At 42.3% G+C, this 19705-nt stretch overlaps 1 protein-coding gene across 1 annotated transcript; it reads left to right on the plus strand.

Annotated features, from left to right (window-relative positions):
- The first annotated feature begins 3875 nt into the window (after positions 1 to 3875).
- ALKAL2 (ALK and LTK ligand 2) lies at positions 3876 to 18261 on the plus strand. The gene is made up of 6 exons (XM_074538159.1): positions 3876 to 4182; positions 5002 to 5333; positions 7669 to 7722; positions 7834 to 7914; positions 10276 to 10342; positions 16867 to 18261. Exons 2-5 carry the CDS (start codon positions 5051 to 5053, stop codon positions 10338 to 10340), a joined length of 483 nt encoding a protein of 160 aa, XP_074394260.1. The 5' UTR covers positions 3876 to 4182; positions 5002 to 5050; the 3' UTR covers positions 10341 to 10342; positions 16867 to 18261.
- Positions 18262 to 19705: the final 1444 nt, after the last annotated feature.

Here is a 19705-nt window from a genome sequence, read left to right on the forward strand (position 1 = left end):
TTGCCTCTGAGACTTGGAGGCTCTCAGAGATGACTAAGCCAGGTGCATAAATATTATTTTATACTTATGTACAATACATTATATTGAAAACATTCTGCATTTTCATTAACTTGGAACAGAGATTTTGGGAAGTATCATCTGTTGGATGCAGTGTATGCATTTTTCTATACAGATTTTAAAAGTAACTATCACACATGCAGATTCCATGTGTGTGGTCAATGTTTTGTGAGTTGAACTGATATGTCAACCAACTGCTACCCACTCAACCCAGCAGAATTACCAGCCCCATCTCATCCCATTATACTAACCTCTACTGGGATTGGTGCGTAACCTGAAGATTAAATACTGCTTTTCTATTGTGAGGAGTGAAGAGTCCGGTTTTTAAACCAAGAGTTTTGTAAGTTGATGTGATGTTTAAGACAAAAAATGAATTTCGAAATATTTTTTGAGGTTCTGAGGTGAATGAAGAGCAATGCAAGAAGCATTTCTTTAGCCTAGTCATATAAATGTCCATTGGAATTTTCTTCCAAGCGTACACTCAGTTCATGTATTGGTTATGAGCCTGATTTAGAAAATCAGCTCTGCTCTGCAATCACTTCAGAAAATGTTGCACTTGCTTTTATTAAATATAGATAGGAACCCTTATGTCTGTTATAATCAGCTGAAACAAGAGCATGCTTAAAACTGTAGGGCTCTTAGCATGAAAATTTCACCAGTCTTAGACAACAGAACCAAAGAAAACACATTTTCCTGTTTTCATGTACACCGTGTAAGTAAAGGAAGTCAAGATATCTTTCCTTTTCTGTCTTAGCACAGTGTACTAGAATGGAATACTAGAATGGAATTGTGAAAACAGTGACTAATGTGTGTTATTTAACAAAACTAGGAATTCTGCCTGGCATTTGTTCCGAATCCCAAACATAGTGCTTTTGTTTCATAACCAATGGGACAGGGAAGAATACACTGGCTAAAACTGAACACCAAATGCTGCAATTCATCTCATAGGTGTATGTTTACTCCATGAGATCCCTATCCTAAGGATCACAGTGTTTAGTTTAAAGACAGCGCATTTTTAATAACATTGTAGATCAAGCTACGCACAGGTTTTGATTGTGGAAGAGTTACCTAACTTGATGTGCTGTAAAAATAAGACAAAAAACATCCCATCACTTTTAAATGAAAACTCCTCCTCCAGGACAAGCCAAAAGAAACTAATTGCATAGCATTTACTCTAAGGATCTGCTCTCTCAGGTACATGTTGCTTTTTAAGACTGAGTTTCATATGTCCCTCTCCACCTTCTTTCAAGGAAAGCAAGCAGGTTTTTGTCCTGGCAGGGAAGGTGTGTTCATCTTTCATCTCTGCCTGAAGGGATTAAAACTTACATCTTGTAATTCCTGGAAGAATGCTTTCTTCACCATCCTGGCTGTTTAGTGTTGAGAAGAGTCAGGCGCTTCCCGGCATCCAGGGAAGAAGTCCAAGAACCTGTGAGCAGTCATGGCAAAGACTGCACCTATTCACTTTAGAAGCCTCAGGAGTCAAACTGAGGGTGGATAGAAGGCTTGGGGATTGTGGTTTTGACAATATTTATGCAGAGCAGGAGCTTGGTAGTGTATAGGCAGTTAACATCTAGATGGCTAGCTTAGATGGAACCCTAAGAAAATATACTTAAAAAAATATAACCTGTTGGAATATTAAATTGCCATCCTAAACCTATCAGTGGGAATTTTAATTTAGTTCTGTTGAAGTCATGGGAGCTATTATATCCTTGTATAATTCAATGTAAACAAATCAGAATAGACCCTTGCCTCAGAGTCTGTATGCAGAAAAAGACAACAAACTCTTCATCTACCTCATATCTCAGCTAATGCTAATGTACTTTGAGTCTATGTTTATATTAGTAAATTTAAAAGGAGTATTCCTGAGCACTGGAATTCAATTGTTTATGACATTAACTTCTCCTTAGTGTGTCTTAGGGCAGTTCAGGCTATTCCATTCTCAGAGTTATGGTAGAGTTATCTCATAAAATGAATTAATGCAGTTTCTGCTAATGTCCACTGTCTTTTCAAAAGGAAGACAGCCATAATATTCAATAATTTGCTGGTTGTTCCTTGACAGCTGGTCTCCATGCCAGATATAACAGGCATGTCTGGGTACATCTAAGATAGTAGAAAAAAAAGCAGCAAAAGATTCCTGACTTGAATTGGTGTGTACTCAAAACATGGGCTGCTCCTTTCTTACACGATGGTGACCAACACTGGCATGGAAATTGTAGGTGTGAGGAAGGGGAGTCTCCATCCATGTGTTTAGCTGAAATTCTCTTTCAGTTCTGCAGTTGTATCTACCTTTTTCCAAAGAGATTACTTTGGGTGAAGGACTAGTTGCAATGTAATCTTGGGAACAGAACACCAGGCTCTATTCTGCCTGCCTCGTTTTCCATCTTCCCTGTCTCCAATTGGTGACCTCAATGTGTCAATATTTGGAATGACTAACATGTAAATACAGCCATACCAAGTTATGTCATGCAAAGGGACATTCTTTCTCACTGTGGAACTGATTGTTCAATTTCTTTTTTCCCCTGAGTCTTAAGGTGACTGGAAACAAACCATGAAGCCAAGAGGAGGAAGCCTGGAAACCTGACAAAGCAGTCTTGCTCAGTCTTGCCTCTGCGTCTCTTTCTTCATCGTGTGGTGTGTATTTTTTTAAATGTTTTTGTACCTTCACTGTGACAGCACAGGCTGAGATTTTTGTACTTAGAGACATGTGTCATTCATGTATTGGTTTTGAAGACAAATCGATTAAAATGATGAGTTACTCGGGGAGCCCGGCAGTACGGAGCTCCGGGAGGTGAATCAGTGCCCGGCGCCTCTGCGGGCCGGGCTGCCCTCACGGCCGCGGGGCACGGGGCGCTCAGCGCCGCCTGGCGGCGGGCGGTGGCAGCGCCGGGCGCGCGCGGGACGGCGGCCGCCGGGGGTCGCTGTTCCCGCTGCGCGCGGCCCCGGAGAGGCGCCCGCGGGGGTCGGGGAGCGCGCCCGGCACGGAGGGAGCTCCGCGTCCGCGGCTGCCGAGGGACAGGTTCATCCATACGGGAGAGTAAACACCCGGAGTTCCGCCGGATCGGGTTTCAGCCTCCCCCTGCCGCGCCCCGAGGGGCTACGCGGGGAGGGCGGCAGCCTGTGTGTGCTCTAGGGAAGGGCGCTCGTTGGAAGGGGCTCGGCGCTCTCCGCAGCCTGCCCCGCGCTTCCAGTGCCCTTCGCTCACGCTGTCACCTCTGCCGAGGGCAGATGCGGGAGCGGACAGGGCACTGCTTTCGTCGTCCTCTCTTCCTCCTCCTCCTCTCCCGGCCCCGCTGGGAGCGCTTCCAGGCAGCGGCGCGCCGGGAGCCCAGGAAGCCGCCTCGCCACCCGGGACCGCCCGTGCCAAGAATCGGCGAAAGAGGCGGCACGCCCGCGCCCTCCCTCTCCCCAGACCCACTCCAGCCGCCTCTCCGCGGGCTTCCCGGCCGGCGGGAGCAGAAATAGCCTTCCCCTTCCCCGGCAGCTCGCCCCCGCCCCAACACCTCCTCTTCCCCGCCGCAGCCGGGCCCGGAGTTCCCGGTAAACAGGCGGCTTCCCCGCCCGCCCCCCGCGGGGCTGCGGCCGCGGGCCGGGGACCCGCCTGACGAGAGCTGCGCCAGGGACATCAATATTTCAGTGGCTCCTCAGCGCGGTTCTAATTAAAGGCTCGGGCGATGCGCCCCCCCCCCCCCCCCCCACTCCAAACACACACACTTGGGACCGTCTCCTTACGTCGGAGAGCAGAGAAGGAGTGACTGAGCCCTGCCCGGGAGAACCGAGCAGGGGGAGGGACGGGGGGGACCGGGGCGGGAGGGGAGAGAGGGCGGGAAGGGGGGGCTTGTGCAAGCAGCGACGCTCCCGAGGTTGCCAAGTGGACTTTTATTGTTTTCCACCCACTTTCAAGTCGATACTATCTGCCGTCTCATGTCCATCCTATAGCCTATATAAGCGGCAGCGCTAGGGCTAGCGGCGATGGAGTAGTTTGTGGATACGGCGGGAGCGCAGGGACGGGAGGGGGGCGGGCGGGCCAGCCGCGGAATACTCGGACTCCCTGCCGTTCGCCGGCTGCTGCCGTCCGGGGAGCGGCTCCCGGGGGAAGACACCTCGGCGTCTGGGACAGAGACACAGGTAAAGCGGCCAGCGAGCGCCAGCAGCCTTCTTCCCCTCTTGCTTCCCTCCCCACGCCCCCATCCCTCCCGCCCCGCCGGGCCGAAGCGCTGCGTGCGGCGGGACCGGTGACAGCCGGACCCCGCCAGGGCTGGCAGGGCAGAGCCGCCGCACGGACCGGCCGTGTGTGAGGGGCGGTCAGTTGTCCTAAGGCGAGTGGCTCTGGGCATGATGCTGGCCGCTACTCCTGCAGGGTAGGGGAGCGGGGAAAGGGACAGAAAATGGGGAGACTGGCAGTGCTGTCCCCTGCCCCGGCCGGCTGCCCCCCAGCCGCGCACCTCCCGTCCCGCCGCTCCTGCCCGCAGCCCGACCGCGGAGGCCCGCAGCGAGAGTGGGGACAGCTGTCGCGGGTGTCCGGCGGAAACTTCGGGGAAAGTTGTCGCCCCTCGCCCGTGCTCCTCCGCTCCGCGGCGGGGCGGGGAGAGGCGGGGCGGAACGCCCGTCCCGCCGGGGATCGGCTCCGCCGGGGCACCCCCAGCCTGGCCCCGCTCCGGGGCTGCGCCCCCGCCCGCCCGCGGGGCCCGGCGCCGGCTGCGGGGAGGCCGAGCCGCGCTGCCCGCGGCGCTGGGGGCTCTGCCCGCGGGCCGGGCGCTGAGGGGCGCGGGGGCAGCGGCCGCGCCCCGCGGACCCCCCGCCCCGCCAGCCCCCACAGCCCCGAGCGGTCTGTGCCTCGCCTTGTGTAACCTGCCAAGCGGCCGCCGCTCTTTCCTCCGCTAGTGTTTCCGATTTTACCCCCACGAGTCTCCCCACTGTCGACCCACCCCCAATTTTCTCTTCCAGTGAAACAGGAGACCTCGCATAGCTGCGGATCCTTCCTCTTCATCCCCTCATGCACACTTCAGGTCGGACTGCAATGAGTGGACTGAGGTCTTCTGGGCTGCTGGGGCTTGTACTCTTAATGCTCTCAGCAGGATACTGCAAAGAAAAAACAGACTCCACAGATTTGAAGGACAAGCAAAGTCTCTTAAATCTCATCATGGAAATCATTCAGGAACTGAAAAGGTACCACCTGGAGAAGGACAGTGGGGTGCAGTACTTCTCCAAGCATGACTATAACTTGGATCGAAGGGAAGTGGCTGACTATGGAGGCTACCAGGATGAGCAGAGAGTTGGTAAGTCACAGTCCATTTTTTTTCCCTAAGGTGCATCGGTGAATGAGATAGTGCATCAGGTTACTAATTTTGTATTAAGTATTCACCACTTGAAATACGTGCAGATTCCATTTGGTATCAGAAACAGACACAGATGGCAAATTTGGAATAGAAAACCTCCATTCACCTCAGAGCCTTTTACTTTCTGGATAATGAACTCAACTGAAAGTCCAACTTCCTGTGGCTTTGAACAAAACCTAATAATATGGGAAAAGACTTAAATGGGGTGAGATCAAAGAAACAAGGGATGAAAACGCTTTTTTCCTGGAAGGTTACCACTTATTATCATGTGCTTGGTTTAAGTGTTTCTTGGAAATGACCCTGGCAAGAATTCTCCTGCAGGACTGTAGTATGTCCTTAAAGACCTTACACATACAAGTCTTCCCTGCAGCTCAGCTTCGCTGAACTGAGTTGTTCACCCTGCTTGTTAGTTCCTTTTGTACTCCAGAGGTAGTACCTTAGAAATACCAGGGAGCTGAGACAGTGCTCCTCTGTCACTGCAGGCTGTGACCAGTTTGGGACGCTCCTGCAGCCATCCTTCTGCTCATTTGATTGGCTCCTCTCTAACCTGCTTAGTTTGCTGATGTACTTCTGTGCACTCAGTTGAAACTTGATTTAGTTCCTCCTGCTGCCATGTCTAATTTAGTGTTCCCTGTCACTCCCAAGCCTCTGCAGTGTTACTGCTGCTCATCTGACCCCTCCAACTGAAAGTGACTTTCTGAATATTTTCCAGCAAATATCTACTCAAGTTTTCCCAAACTGGCTTTCATTTTGATAGTATGCTGTTTATTTTGTCTTTATTGATCTTTTAAAGCTTCATTGTACCTTTTTGCCATTCTCATTCATACTCAAATATACTCATAATTTGCATTTATTGGTGGTTGTCATGAAGATGTTGCTTGTCTATTGGGATGATTAATGAATGCACAGAGGAAGAGAGTTCTGTTCTCCATAAGGTCAACACAGCAGAGAACATTTTGTTTTACAAATGTTGAAGAGTCAAAGAGGCCAGATTAAGCAGGGAACTGTGATGTGCACAACTCTAAAACCTCATCTTGGAACATGGGCATAGTTTTGGTCACCCTGTTGGTGCAAAACATCTGGCTTGTGTAGAACACTTATCTGCAAAATTAATAATTCTGCTTCAGAGCGGATTAGTTGGTAGTGTTGTTACTGATTTCGAAGCAGGATTTTTCATTCTGTTATTGTGATGGAGTTTTTCCCAGCAACTCTGAAAAAGAACTACTAGTTAGAGTCTTTCATTTCAGTTTTGGCATCACTTTCCTAGTGAGCTTGTCCCATGGGAAGTTTCTGAGTGAAGCATGTGTGTTTTTAATGCTCTTCATGACATAATTAGGTCAAATAGGATAAGGTCAATTTTACTTACACCGACTAAAGTTAGAAGTAAACGAAGAATGACTTTCGAGAAGTGTCTAAATTCACAAGTGAATCAGATCTGGATGGAAATGCTCTCTGCTTTATATCTGATAAGAGGTGCCAGGGGAATGAAAAAGGCTGCTCAGGCATTCATGGTCAAGTAAATAAAGCACCATATAGTGTATCATACACAATCAGCACTAAGCCATCAGCACAGAGTTTGTAACAGAAAGCAATCAAAGATAGCTGTAAATCAGGAAGTCACAAGCAGGGGTTAGGGCTAAAATGGATTTCAGTAAACTAGTTTCATTTTGCCATCTGCTGAACACAAAACACAAGGCGGTAAACCACAAACATAGGGAGCCAGAAGAGAGCAATTTGCTTGGAATAATTTCCTGTGAATTTTATTTACTGCTGAGGGAGGGAGGGAAGATTCCTGTAAGTAGATCAATCCAGTTTCATGATTACAGTAGAGCAGTGCTTCTACAGACATACCTGGGACAGAATAGTGGTTACATTTGTATAAGAGAATTAGAAGACACAACTCCAGACTGGAATATATCGTTGAGTAACACTCGTGTAATATGAAAGAATTTAAATCTAGGTAAACTTCATAATGTAGTTCATAGAGAACTAAAATCTGACTCTTAGTTAATAACCATCGTCATTAATGATTTCTCACCTAACAGACATTGTTTCATCAGTACTGTGTTTCACAAAGCATTTTACAAGGTCTCCTATGTGAAGTGACTGCTTGCAATTTGGTGTACTGTATGCAAAGGACTTCTGCCCTCCATGCACCTGTCAAGACATACTGCTGGTGTTGCTGGACAGAGTATTCCCTGTCTTCATACTATGCTTGGCAAGCATAGGTCCAGTGCAGCAGCAGAGTAACACTATTCTTTTTTCTGTTCCACAGAAATAGTTCCCAGAGATCTGAGGATGAAAGACAAGTTCTTGAAGCATTTAACAGGTATGTTTTAACTTTGCATTGGTATCCCTATTTCACATACATACTATAAGCTACACTGCTCTACTTGTGAGCTGTGCTGATTCATAACTTATTTTTTACTTTATCTTTCAGGTCCACTCTACTTCAGTCCAAAATGTAGCAAACACTTTCATCGGCTTTATCACAATACGAGGGATTGTACCATCCCAGCATGTAAGTAACAAAAGCAGGCACTTCCCTAAAATGAGAGGAAACACTAAAATTTATCAGTTCTATCAAGTGTCAGTAGTGATACAATGTCAGAATGCATTCCCTGCAAAGAAAAATTTGGACTGCTCTAAAATGTACTGAGTATTCTCTACAGCATTGCTAGAACAGCATCAGCATTACAGAGAGGAAAATGGAAATAAAACTTTCTCATTGCAAATACACTGTGTAGAATGGCTGTGAACACTGCATCATTAAGTACTGATATATTTTCCTCATGGGTTTCAAACAATTTGCTTTTCCTCTCACAAATATCTCATATTTAATTTTTCGTGCTGTAAATTCAAGACAGGATCACAAATCCAGGTGGGGTTATTTTACTTTTCATTGATTATATATGTAGGACACATTTTATAGACATTTTCTATTTTGACTATTCAGCTACCATTCTCCCAGTGATGTTGACAATGAATCTTTGCAACACTTACCTTCAGTGAATTATAAAAGTATAACTTGTTAGCTTAGGAAAAAAAAATAGTGCTGATGGACACAAGTAAGCAAAAGCTGCTTATGATGCCTCATCACTGTTGGCAGCACAGAGAATTAAATAAAAATCAAACACTGACATTTATCAGTCAGTAGATGTGACTCCAGATTCATACAGAGGTGGACCTGTTGAGTAAGCAGATGCTATTTTAGTACAGCCGTTTCAGAATGGAAGCACACTTTATTTTACTTGTCTGAGGTCAACCAGTTGGGTCAGTAGCAGAGCTGGGAATAGAAACAAGAGTTACAGATTCCAAGTTTCTAGTATTAATAAATATTTCAGCCCAGTGCATTTTAAAGGCATATTTGGTAAGAATTGTGCACATTTTCTCTATTTGTAAGGCTTCAGATCAGGAATTCCTTGTAAACACAAGGATTTCTAGATGACAGGTAACCAGATCACCCTCTGTTAACATGGGTGGAGCTGTGAGTTGTTCACAACTTCTCTGTTCTGAACAAGCAGTGGTCATTACCTTTTTCATAAGGATTTCAATACAAACGTCATTTGGCTCAGCACTAATGAGTGCTCCAAGCTGTGAAGCTAAAAACTAGTTGGCCTTAAAGGCTCTAAATTAGCCTTTTCCTCCTGACAGGTGACATACCCACCAACATAATGTGTGGATAATGGAGGATCATTTGTATGAGTGGAAATTATACCATAACTATGCTGTGAGTTGGGATTGTTAACATTTCATCTCCAGATGAAACATTAGATGTAGTTACCCATTAGTGAAATAAAGCCTAAAAGAAGTGAACATCACCTACTGGGCTGGGCTGACTAGCATATTTTTAAAGTAACTTTCTTCTAGGAAAATGAGACAAACAGCCTGCCTTAATTCTTCATGCACAGAACAATGTAACTTTTTGATAATATCCTGACTTCAAATTATACTGTTCCTTGTGTATAGAGATCTGAAGGCCAAACAGCAAAAAAGCGAAAAGCGTCTCTGATGCTGCAGTGTGGTGGTAGCTAGTACAAAAGCATTGTGTTGGCATACTTTCTAGTACTTTGTACAGTGTAGTAGCTATGGTACCTGAAAAATAATTTACTTTTCTGTCTGTCCATAACCAACTTTCAGAATATTTTCTTTCAGTTTTTTATGGAAATGGAAAAAAAAAACCTTTTGAGTAATTTCTTTAGTTTTGCATTGGTTCTGTGTCTTACTGTGAATGCATCAAAAAGTTGAAGATACCTAAAATATGAATGACTTTTCAGTGGAAAAAACATTTTTACTAGTTTTAAGATGAAACTTCATGCTCCTCTGAATGTCCATCATATGGTCATCTACTTGGGCTGGACTTAAGATTTGTATGAATAGAAGATGTTATTTGTCTAATTTAAGTGTTCCCAGGAAGAAAATCTGTTGGAGAGTGGCATTACTTAATATTAAGTTGACAGAATTGCTCATTGAAGGCTGGATTTAAAGGTGGATGAGCACTATTTATTCTTTCTCTAATATGGAAATACTAGAATCACATGTTTAGATCCTGCATGGAAGCACAGGCACAGATGTATAAATTTTAATACATACATACATACACTTGGAGAGCCTCCAAGCACTTTCATGCTGTTTGTTTACAGATAGAACATGTGCAGAAGTCAGTTGCATAGTTAGACGTGCCGTTAGACATGGCTTTTAGTTATTACCCAATTTTTATACATTCCTCTTTTAAGTCAAAAGAGTTGATTTTTATTCTGTTGCAAACGAAGGTATTCATTGAACTTTGCAATGACACTAATTTGCACACTGAAAGCGATTTTGATTTTTAAAGGCAAATTCGATTACTTTGGTAATCTAGTAATACTTTTTTTTCATACAGACTATAAAAGATGTGCCAGGCTTCTTACTCGACTGGCAGTAAGCCCTATGTGCATGGAAGGATAAAGGTAAGCTTTTTCTTAGCAGAAATGACATTCCACTGCATAGCAAAGCAGCAGATGTTGTGTTTCATACATGAAAATTCATGGGAGTATAATAACAACTCTCCTTTAGATAAGGTATTCCCCTCCCAGAGGACTTGAAGTAACTGGCTTAATCTGGCAAATTTTGGCATTAAGGAAAGGGTACCCCCTACTGGAAGTCATTACATAAATGTCCATGTGCATCATCTGTGAATTATTTATAGCAGCATACAGTTAGCAGATAGTGAATTTGTTGTTACAGAACAAAACACAGCAGCTGTGGCTTATTTTTCAAGAGTTTACTCAGTACACAACTGCCTGTATCGGCAGCAGCAGCCACCCTTTTATGTGTGCAGCTGTAGATCTGTGCTGTACTCAGTAGTATGAGTTAATGTATACATAGCTGTACACATCAAAGCTTCATGAATGCAGATAGGTCACAGGTGCTTTCACAGTAATTCGGTTAAAATGTACTGCTAGTAGCATTGATAAACTATCTTCAAGCTATTTGGACTTTTTGGGATTTCCTTGTGTACACCTCTCATGTCTAGAGGTTAATTCCCTCCTTCTTTGCCTAGATGGGCCTATATTTCCCAAAAATACTTGGAAAATTTCATCATGCACCAAAATAAAAACAAAAGCCAATCAACCAAACTAAAGATTACTCCCAAACTATGTGTAGAGAACTGTAACATAAGAATACAGAAGGACTAATTTACATTTCGTTTTCAACTGTTACCTGAGACCAAATGTGATCTTGGACAAAGGGATAAATAATAGCCATGTGGATTTGTCAGTAACAAATGCTGTCAAACCAAGATGCTTTAACTCTGTGACAAAATACACATCTTGTGGAAGGAATCTGTAAGAAAAGTAATAAATATTAAGCGTTTTATTTTCTTTTATTTTAAGCATTGACACTGTTTTGCACATCACTCTCACAATCAAGCTGGGGAAATATGATCAAGATAAATGTAAAAATGAGTGGGAAAAAATACTTGAGTTGTTAGTGCTTCACTGTCAAAACTGGAAAAATGTACTGACTAATGTCACACAGCTTCATTATGAACATTTTGATATTGTTCAGTATTTTCATTAATAACTTGGGTAGTAGAATACTGTATTAATGTATTTCAGTAATATAGGACAAGCAACCATGATACAGTACAACCTTGAAATTAAAAATAATCTTGGAAAATAAGCCAAAATAAGTCTAAAATCAGGATGACAGATAAAGAGCAGAATTATGAAGTCCTGTAGGATTATTCAACCACAGAAATACATGGAATTTGGTGAATAGTTAGACAGTTCTGTTGAAAACAGAGGTTGTTGTGGACTTCAAACTAAGCAAGACAGCAGTGTTACACTTGAAGAAAGTCAAACTATACTGGAATGTATAAGTAGAATCATAGTTTATGAAACTCCTGACACAATTACTGTTACTGGAATACTATGTTTAATTAAAGGCACTACACTTGAAGACACACAGGTTCTTCTTGTATGAGTCCAAAGAAGAGCAACATGGACGAACAAAGGATTAGAAAACTCAGTATACAAGAACAGTTACAGGAATTAGGATTATTTAATCTCAAGAAAACATGACTGCAGGGAAACCTGGTGGAGCTATTCAATCTCATGAAAGGTTTCTACAAGTCATTCTCACTATCCAGCCTGGATAAATGAGACTTAATTTGTTTAACTTTGCAAATAGGTGAATAATATTATTACCAATACTAATAAGCAGATACATCAGAGTGTGAAATTCTTTTTTCCCTTTCTTTAGAAAATTTTATCTTTATCTTAACAACCTGCCATGTAAACATGAAATTGTAATATGAAGGAATAGCAACTCAAGTAGTTCACATCTGAAGCTGGGAGTCTATTTAAAATATCCTTTTCTCAAACAACCTTTGCACAACATATTTCAGTGTCAGCAACTGTCCATTTCTTTTATTCACACAGACACACATCAGTGGTGGTAGACTCCTTAAGCAGCCTCACTTAGCAGAAAGGAAGACTATCCTCTACCACATACATCTGGAGATGCACAGGTGTCCGTAGGATTAAGCCTCTTTTCTCCTCAAGGCTTCTCCACTGCATCAGTTAAATTTGTGTAAAACAAATTACGTTTCCTGTTTTGTTCAATATCTGATTTTAATTTCATTGCAGGTTTATACGTGTGCTGAGCTATAGTTGGACTATTACTTTGGCACACTAGTAGTACTGTGGGATTTTTCAGATCTCTGGACATCTATCTATGTTTAGAAATCAATTTGAAGAGAAGGAAAAATACAAATTTATTTTTATTTGTAGTGCATTTTGGACTAGCACAGCTTTAAAGCACACAAGACATTGAAACTCAGAACTCAGATCGAACAAGAAAATAACATGTGAAAACAGGAGTTAGACATGTTACTGTCACAACACATTCCTATGTGGCACACGTGTGTTTATGATGTGACATGTCTTGTGGAGCCTTAACTTGTACTCATGTGTCCTATACATATGTAACTGAGCTCCATCTTCTCTTTTTTTTAGAGTTTATGTTCCCTTTCTGCCTGTCCTACAGACATGAGCAATGCAGGGACCCAGTAACAGCCCTTCAACTTGTTGAGATTGCATGAGTGAAGCCAGTGCAGCAGATTTGTATTACCACATCTCCCAGTTGTCCTTTTTTTTTTCTAGTCAGCCTCCCAGGCTGTATTCCCTGGCTGCCACCAGCACCATCACTAATGAATTTTATTCTGTAACCCCTTCTCATGGTCAACACAGCTACACTAGAGTCCTGTCCTTGATGCTTCTTTTTTTTGTTCTGTTCTTCAGCCTCTTTCTTGTGCCAGCTTCCTAATAGTTCCCATGTCCCATGCTTGCTTTGTTCCACTCCAAGCAGATACATCCCACATCTGTTAGGTTGTCCATATCTGCAATAGGTTAGAGATGCCAGGAACACAATTCCCAAAGTCTTCACCTAAATAAAGCTCACAGTTCAGATCATGAGCAGTTCTGGTGACAGTCAGTGATGAATCTGAAAACTCCTTTGACAGCATTTGTCAAAGCCACTTGGCCACAGTCATACAGATTTTATTACTTCTGTTTGAAAACATCAGGTGCTACTGTTGGTGCTCCATCCCTTTTCCATTACCTGTCCTGTACATGTTTGCTAGAGACCAACACTGATCTCGTAACTTACTTTGAAAACTTCTTGCACTGTGAGGAGGAGTTCAGGGCCTATGGACTGCATTATCACATCTTATTACATGCTTCTGTTTTGAATATTTCTTCGAATTTCTGTATTGACAAATATTAATGTGGTTTTAAGAACTTATAAAGCATCTACAGTTATTTCAAATAAACAAAATAAAGCTAAAGACACACTTTTACACTAATAAATACAAGACTGGTGCAAGTAGTTGGAGTCTCAGGCTATGCAGAGAAAATGAGGTTTATACATTATAAAAACTGTGTTAAAGAAATCTACCAGTTGCTTGTTCCTTTAAGATGAAGATGCAAATAATTAATATTTGAACATACAGGTCAAATACCTGTTGCAAAATTCGTAACAAGCTTAAAATTGGAATTTCCTTTGGAACTCCAAAAAATCTCTGTAAACTCCTCAAGATGTATTGACCATAGTAGTAATACATGAAACAAATGCTGAAAATACAAGATAAAGTTGGAAACTTAAAATACTCCACTAAATATTCCATTCCTGTACACCATATTATATATCCATTTTTCAAATTATTCTTAAACCAAGATATTTGGGTGCTTGAATTTTGCTTCAAATATGTTGTAACAATGGAAACAACAGCCCTTAATTGCATTCTCCTTTAGGCTGCTGCTTTCTCAGTGTAACATTGAGTACATTGAAATGTCAGACACTTGAATTCCATAAAAGTGAAGGTGAAATTAAGATGAGAGGATTGTGTATTATTCAGTGAAAGCCTGTTTTTTTCTAGAAAGTATAGCTTGGTCTGTTTTATACAGCTGCTCAGGGCATGTCCAATCACCTCTTCATGATGCCAGGAATTGGTTCCCAAGTTAACTAATTTAAGACTTTTCTCAGAACTACTGCTTTGAGTTAAAAAGGCAGCCAGTGTGCATGGTTACTAGTGTGGCATCATCCAGGTTTATTAAAAGGTAGCTCACAGTTTTCCTTGCTGTGAGATGTCGGTGGCTAGCACCAGATGGAACATTCAGAGCTTCATAATCTTCAGTGCATGGATCTCTGTGATCACATTACAGCAGAATTCCACCTGGGTGTGCACACTTGGGAAAACAATTTTTTCATATATGAGGAGGTTCTGCTACAAAATCCTACTGGCACAGTATTTTAAAGTTTATATTGATATTTAAACCACTAAATTCTTCTCATATAGATTAGCTTTTTCTTATAGAGTTTATCATCATGCACAGGTAATAACCAGAATCAAATCTGGAAAGCTGCAATATGCCTTTATAATAGCTTTCATATGTGCTTTTAAAAATTAGCACAATTGACTGGGGAGTTGTATAGTTACCTATGTTCTCAACAGAGGCAGTAGTCAGATTGCACTCAGGATCTCCACTAAGACCATCCATCATCCTTCAGCTAAGTTCCCATCTAATATCCCTAGACTGATGCATATAACAGACTATATGAAATTAAAAAAAAAGTAGAACAGATTTATCAATGCTAAAAACCTGGGGTTTTGGAAAACACCAGGGCTTAAGAAAACTGTGATTAGCTGATACAAAACTGTCAAGTTCCCCTACAAAAGCAAGTGGAGATGAGATGACAAATGAGCATCCTAACCACTGTTTTTCACCCCCAGTGAGCTGCATATTCCCATTAGTAATGAAAAAAGTTTTTATTACATTTATTACAGTTTAACTTGTAGATTGTACTACACACTGATCAAACCAAAAGCATGTTAATTTCTTCTAAACATCTCTTTTTAACATCATAGCTTAAATAGGGTACAGTAGGAGCATACATACAGAAAATAAGCTAGATGAAAATGAAAGACAATGAAAATTTACATCAGTTTCCCCCTCTAAGGAAGGATATTAAAAAAAAATAGAAGTAATTGTCCTATCTGCAAAGCCAGAAAAAAACCCTAGATTACATTAAGATTTTCTGTAACATTATTACATTTCCTAAATAGCTTTCAAAAATTGCAAAACCAAATGTTTAAATACTACTAACAAGTATTTCTGTATGCACCAATAGCTTGATTTTCAATGGATTATGTCAAGTCCAACTGACTTCGCATACAAATGATTCCATTACAAATTATACTTAAGCAGTAGAAAATGTAGAGAAGCTCAGAGTATCAAAGAATTCACACTGATCATGGGGAGGACAGTTACCTCTGTTCAGACAGACAATATGAAAGTTTTAACTGTGAAAAATATCATCATCAGAATTCTAGTATCAGATTATCACTGGTATTTACCTCCGCCATGGATTTTTGATGGCTGTAAAACACCAAAGCGTCATCTGGGTCTGTTTGCATGTAAGAGTCTTTCAGCTGTGTAATTCCTGCTGACTGAAAAAACACTGTACATTTTTTATTTCTAAATAAGAACAACAACAGACATAGAAACATTTGAAACTGGGTGGACAGACTTGCAACATTCAGTGCTCACCTGTCAGAAGAGGATAGACTTCTAGATATGTGTATGTGCAGTTACACTACATTTTCTTACAAGCTTTAAAGGTGTGGGGGCGTAAGGTTGTGAAAATCTTCACTGCTCAGCTTCTGAATCAACATTTCTAGAATGCAGACAAAATACATACATAAGCAGTGTGGAAACCTGTAATTTTGTATTGGTGATTGTGATATCAGTGTCATAGGCATGACAGTGATCTCATTCCAAGACACTCTTCTAGAAGACTTCAGGCAGCAAATTGAACCACTGCAGCTCCTGCTTAGTTTGTGGTGGCTCAGTGTTGGCATGTTCCAGGGGGTATAGTCATACAAGCAATTCTTAAAAAGTTACTTCTATTTGTTTCTTGTTTATATGAGTCCAAGTTTCTTCACAAAAGGGCCCAATGAAATATCAAATCCTTTAGACCCTTCAAACTGGGCACACCATGAACAGCTCCTGACACCAAAGCATTTAGAAAGCATTTTGCAATCTGTTAATGCTATTCCTGAGGTTTATTCACTTCTTGACTTCACAGATGCAGTCATTGGAACAGATTAACTATGAGTACATTTTTAATAGGCAGAAGGGAATTTCCCCAGTGTCTATCAAAAATGAACCATCAGAGAAAATGATGCTTTCCAGAATTTCAGCCTTGATTAACAAAGCATTAATGTTACAGTTCAGTCAGGCTGGTATGAACTGAGGTAAATCACTTAGTAAATCTCTACAGTAAATTCACTACTGAACTTTCCAAAGTTATTACTGAATTCTCCAGTTTTATTTGCTACTTTCACAATGATAAACACATTGTCAAGCACATGTATGTGAGTATAAAAATAATGAAAGTCAATTTCTTCTTTCTTTTAATCCACCAGATCTTACTACCACGACAAGGAACACCAAGAACCAAGAGAAGTGCCTTGGAAACCAACAGGGAAACAGAACTTACTACCTTTTAGCGAATTCCATTGTGAACAAGAGATTTATTTTTGCAGATTGACAGACTACTTCCCATAATTCTTTTAACATGCATTTTGTATGTCATCGACAGTTTGCAGATTGACATTCTTTACAGTAGCGTAACTGCCAGTAGTACTTAATGCTCCATACTTAAAAACACACTACAGTTGATGTGTAATGCTGCCAAAAATTATGTAAACACAAATATTTCACCAAGAAAATTCATGTTCTGTTGCTTAATTCTACAGTTTTAAGGAATGTTTGTTTGTATATCTAGAACTACTAAAGATCTGCTCCACAGTAGTTGTGGTCACTCGATATCCTTCATGCTTATGCAATTTTTAAAAAGTTTGGTTAAAACAGACTTGCATTGGGGTCACATTGTACCCTGGAGTACAAACTGCATGACAAACAGGAATGTTATTCCAAGTAGACATACTTTTTGGGACAGTGGAGCATGGATTTTGTACACAAACACAAGCTGCCATTAATTTACTTTATATAATAAATGTATAAAACATTCCAGCAAACGTGCAATATGTAAATACTGTAAATAACAAGCATAAGTAATAAAGTGTTTGGTATTAAGTTGTTCTCAGTTTGCTCTCTGGTCAACTGAATCCAGGTAAACAAACTACCTTCTGGCAGCTACTATCATTTATCCACACTTCCATCTCTCTCCACAGAGTTCCAGTTGTGTAAGAAGGAAAGGTGTACTCACTTCAGAGTTCAGTAACCTGGACACCTTGGATTTATGAGGATGGATCGATCTGTGTGTTTCAAACCCACAGAATGCCCAGACTACCAAGGCTGCTACAATTCCCTACAGCATTATAAAATGGAATATTTTTTAAGACTAACAGATGCTCTGAGGTTTTTGTTTGGGTTTTGGCTTTGGTTTGGGGAGGGGCTCTCTGTTTGCTTTTTAATAATGTGCAGTCTGTTCATGATACTGCAAGAGAATCTAATCAGAAGATATCCAGGAAATCCTTTTAGTCTTGTAGAATTTTTAAGGAGTAAGTGTTACGCCAAAAACTTTGGCATACATTTCCCTTTCTTCCTTAAATCAGATTATTAAATCCAGTTGTCACAGTAAAATGACTCAAACAGGAAGAAAAATTTTATGTGCAACCTATAAATCCATGTATTGGATTTGCATGTCCAGGTTTTGGTAGTGGAGGGGCTACAGCGGTGCCTTCTGGGAGCAGCTGCCAGAAGCTTCTCCATGTCCATTAGAGCCAGTGCCAGACAGCTCCAGGATGGATGTGCTGGGCCAATCAGAAATGGTGACACCTATGGCCTAACACAGCTGTGAAGGGAAAAGTTACTGCACAGTTGTAGCTGCAGCCAGAGAAGAGCAGGGTGAGAACTTGAGAGGAGCAGCCCTGCAGACACCAAGCAGGGCCAGTGCAGGAGGAGGGGCAGGAGGTGCTCCAGACTCCAGAGCTGAGATTCCCCTGCAGCCCCTGGTGCAGCCCATGGTGAGGCAGCTGTGCCCCTGCAGCCCATGGGGATCCACAGGGATGCAGAGATCCACCTGCAGCCCATGGAGGAGACCCACACTGGAGCAGGGGGTGCCTGAGAGGAGGCTGTGACCCTGTGGGAGGCCCGTGCTGGAGCAGGGTCCTGGCAGGGACCTGCAGGGCTGTGGAGAGAGGAGCCCACCCTGGAGCAGGTTTGCTGGTGGCACTTGTGGCCCTGTGGGGGACCCAGGCTGGAGCAGCCTGTGCCTGAGGGACTGCTCTCTGTGCAAGTGATCCACACTGCAGCAGTTTGGGGGGATTGGTGCCTGTGGGATGGACTCACACTGGAGAAGTTCATAGAGAACTATTTCCAGTGGGGAGAACCCCATGTCAGAGTAGGGGAAGGACTCCTCTCCCTGAGCAGCAGCAACAACCTGGGATTGACTGACCATAACTCCCATTCCCATCTCCCTGCACAGCTGGGGGAGGAGGAAGAGCTGGAAGGAGGAGTGGAGGACAGGTATTTTTAAGGTCTTATTTTACTTCTCATCACCCTGCTCTGAATTTGTTAGTAATAATTTCAGTTAAAATCCCCAGCATGAGTCTGTGTTGCCCATGACACTATTTGGTGAGTGACCTCTCCCAGTTCTTATTTCAACCCATGAACCTTTCATCTTATTTTCTGTCCCCTGTCCAGTTGGAGAGGGGAGCAAGGGAGAGGCTCTGGTGGGTGCCTGGCATCCAGCCAGAGCCAACCTACTACTACTATTTTATCTTGGCATTTACAGTTTCCATTCTATCCTCAGTTTGAACCACAAAATATAAAACCAAAACCAAACATGACCCTCCCCACCCTGAGAACAACAGGAGCTGAGATTCTAGAAACTGCTTTCAGTGATAACTACATGGTAAGTTCCATGTCTCAGTGGATGCAATACATGCCTGCAGAAAACATGGCTGTTAAAGAAATCAACTTCTATGGGATTCACTAAAGCTGCTCATCTGCAGTAAACGTGGGTGGAGCTCTGAGCTTTGCTGTGGGTTCCACTGACAAGACCACAGACTAATACTTAACATGGGAGTTTAAAATATTGAAGCTTTCTTTTTCTAGTAGGATACCCAAAATCTGGCTAAACAAAAACCTACAAGAAAATCTCCTTGTAAAAGGGAAATAGCAACTTATTAATTATTTCATCAGTTCATATAAATAAATTAACCCTCTAGAAGTTCGCTCTAGATTTAGCAGAAATCATCATGCTCTGACAGAAAACACACCTATACTAGACTACAG

The sequence above is a fragment of the Zonotrichia albicollis genome, chromosome 3 (assembly GCF_047830755.1).
Source record: "Zonotrichia albicollis isolate bZonAlb1 chromosome 3, bZonAlb1.hap1, whole genome shotgun sequence".
NCBI lineage: Eukaryota > Metazoa > Chordata > Aves > Passeriformes > Passerellidae > Zonotrichia > Zonotrichia albicollis.

Bases quoted from the DNA above. Each gene is read 5' to 3' on its own strand.
- ALKAL2 (XM_074538159.1), top strand. From the start codon at position 5,051: ATGCACACTTCAGGTCGGACTGCAATGAGTGGACTGAGGTCTTCTGGG. The intron at 7,723-7,833 runs GTATGTTTTAAC...TTTATCTTTCAG, and splicing joins GTTCTTGAAGCATTTAACAG to GTCCACTCTACTTCAGTCCA. The intron at 7,915-10,275 runs GTAAGTAACAAA...TTTTTCATACAG, and splicing joins GGATTGTACCATCCCAGCAT to ACTATAAAAGATGTGCCAGG.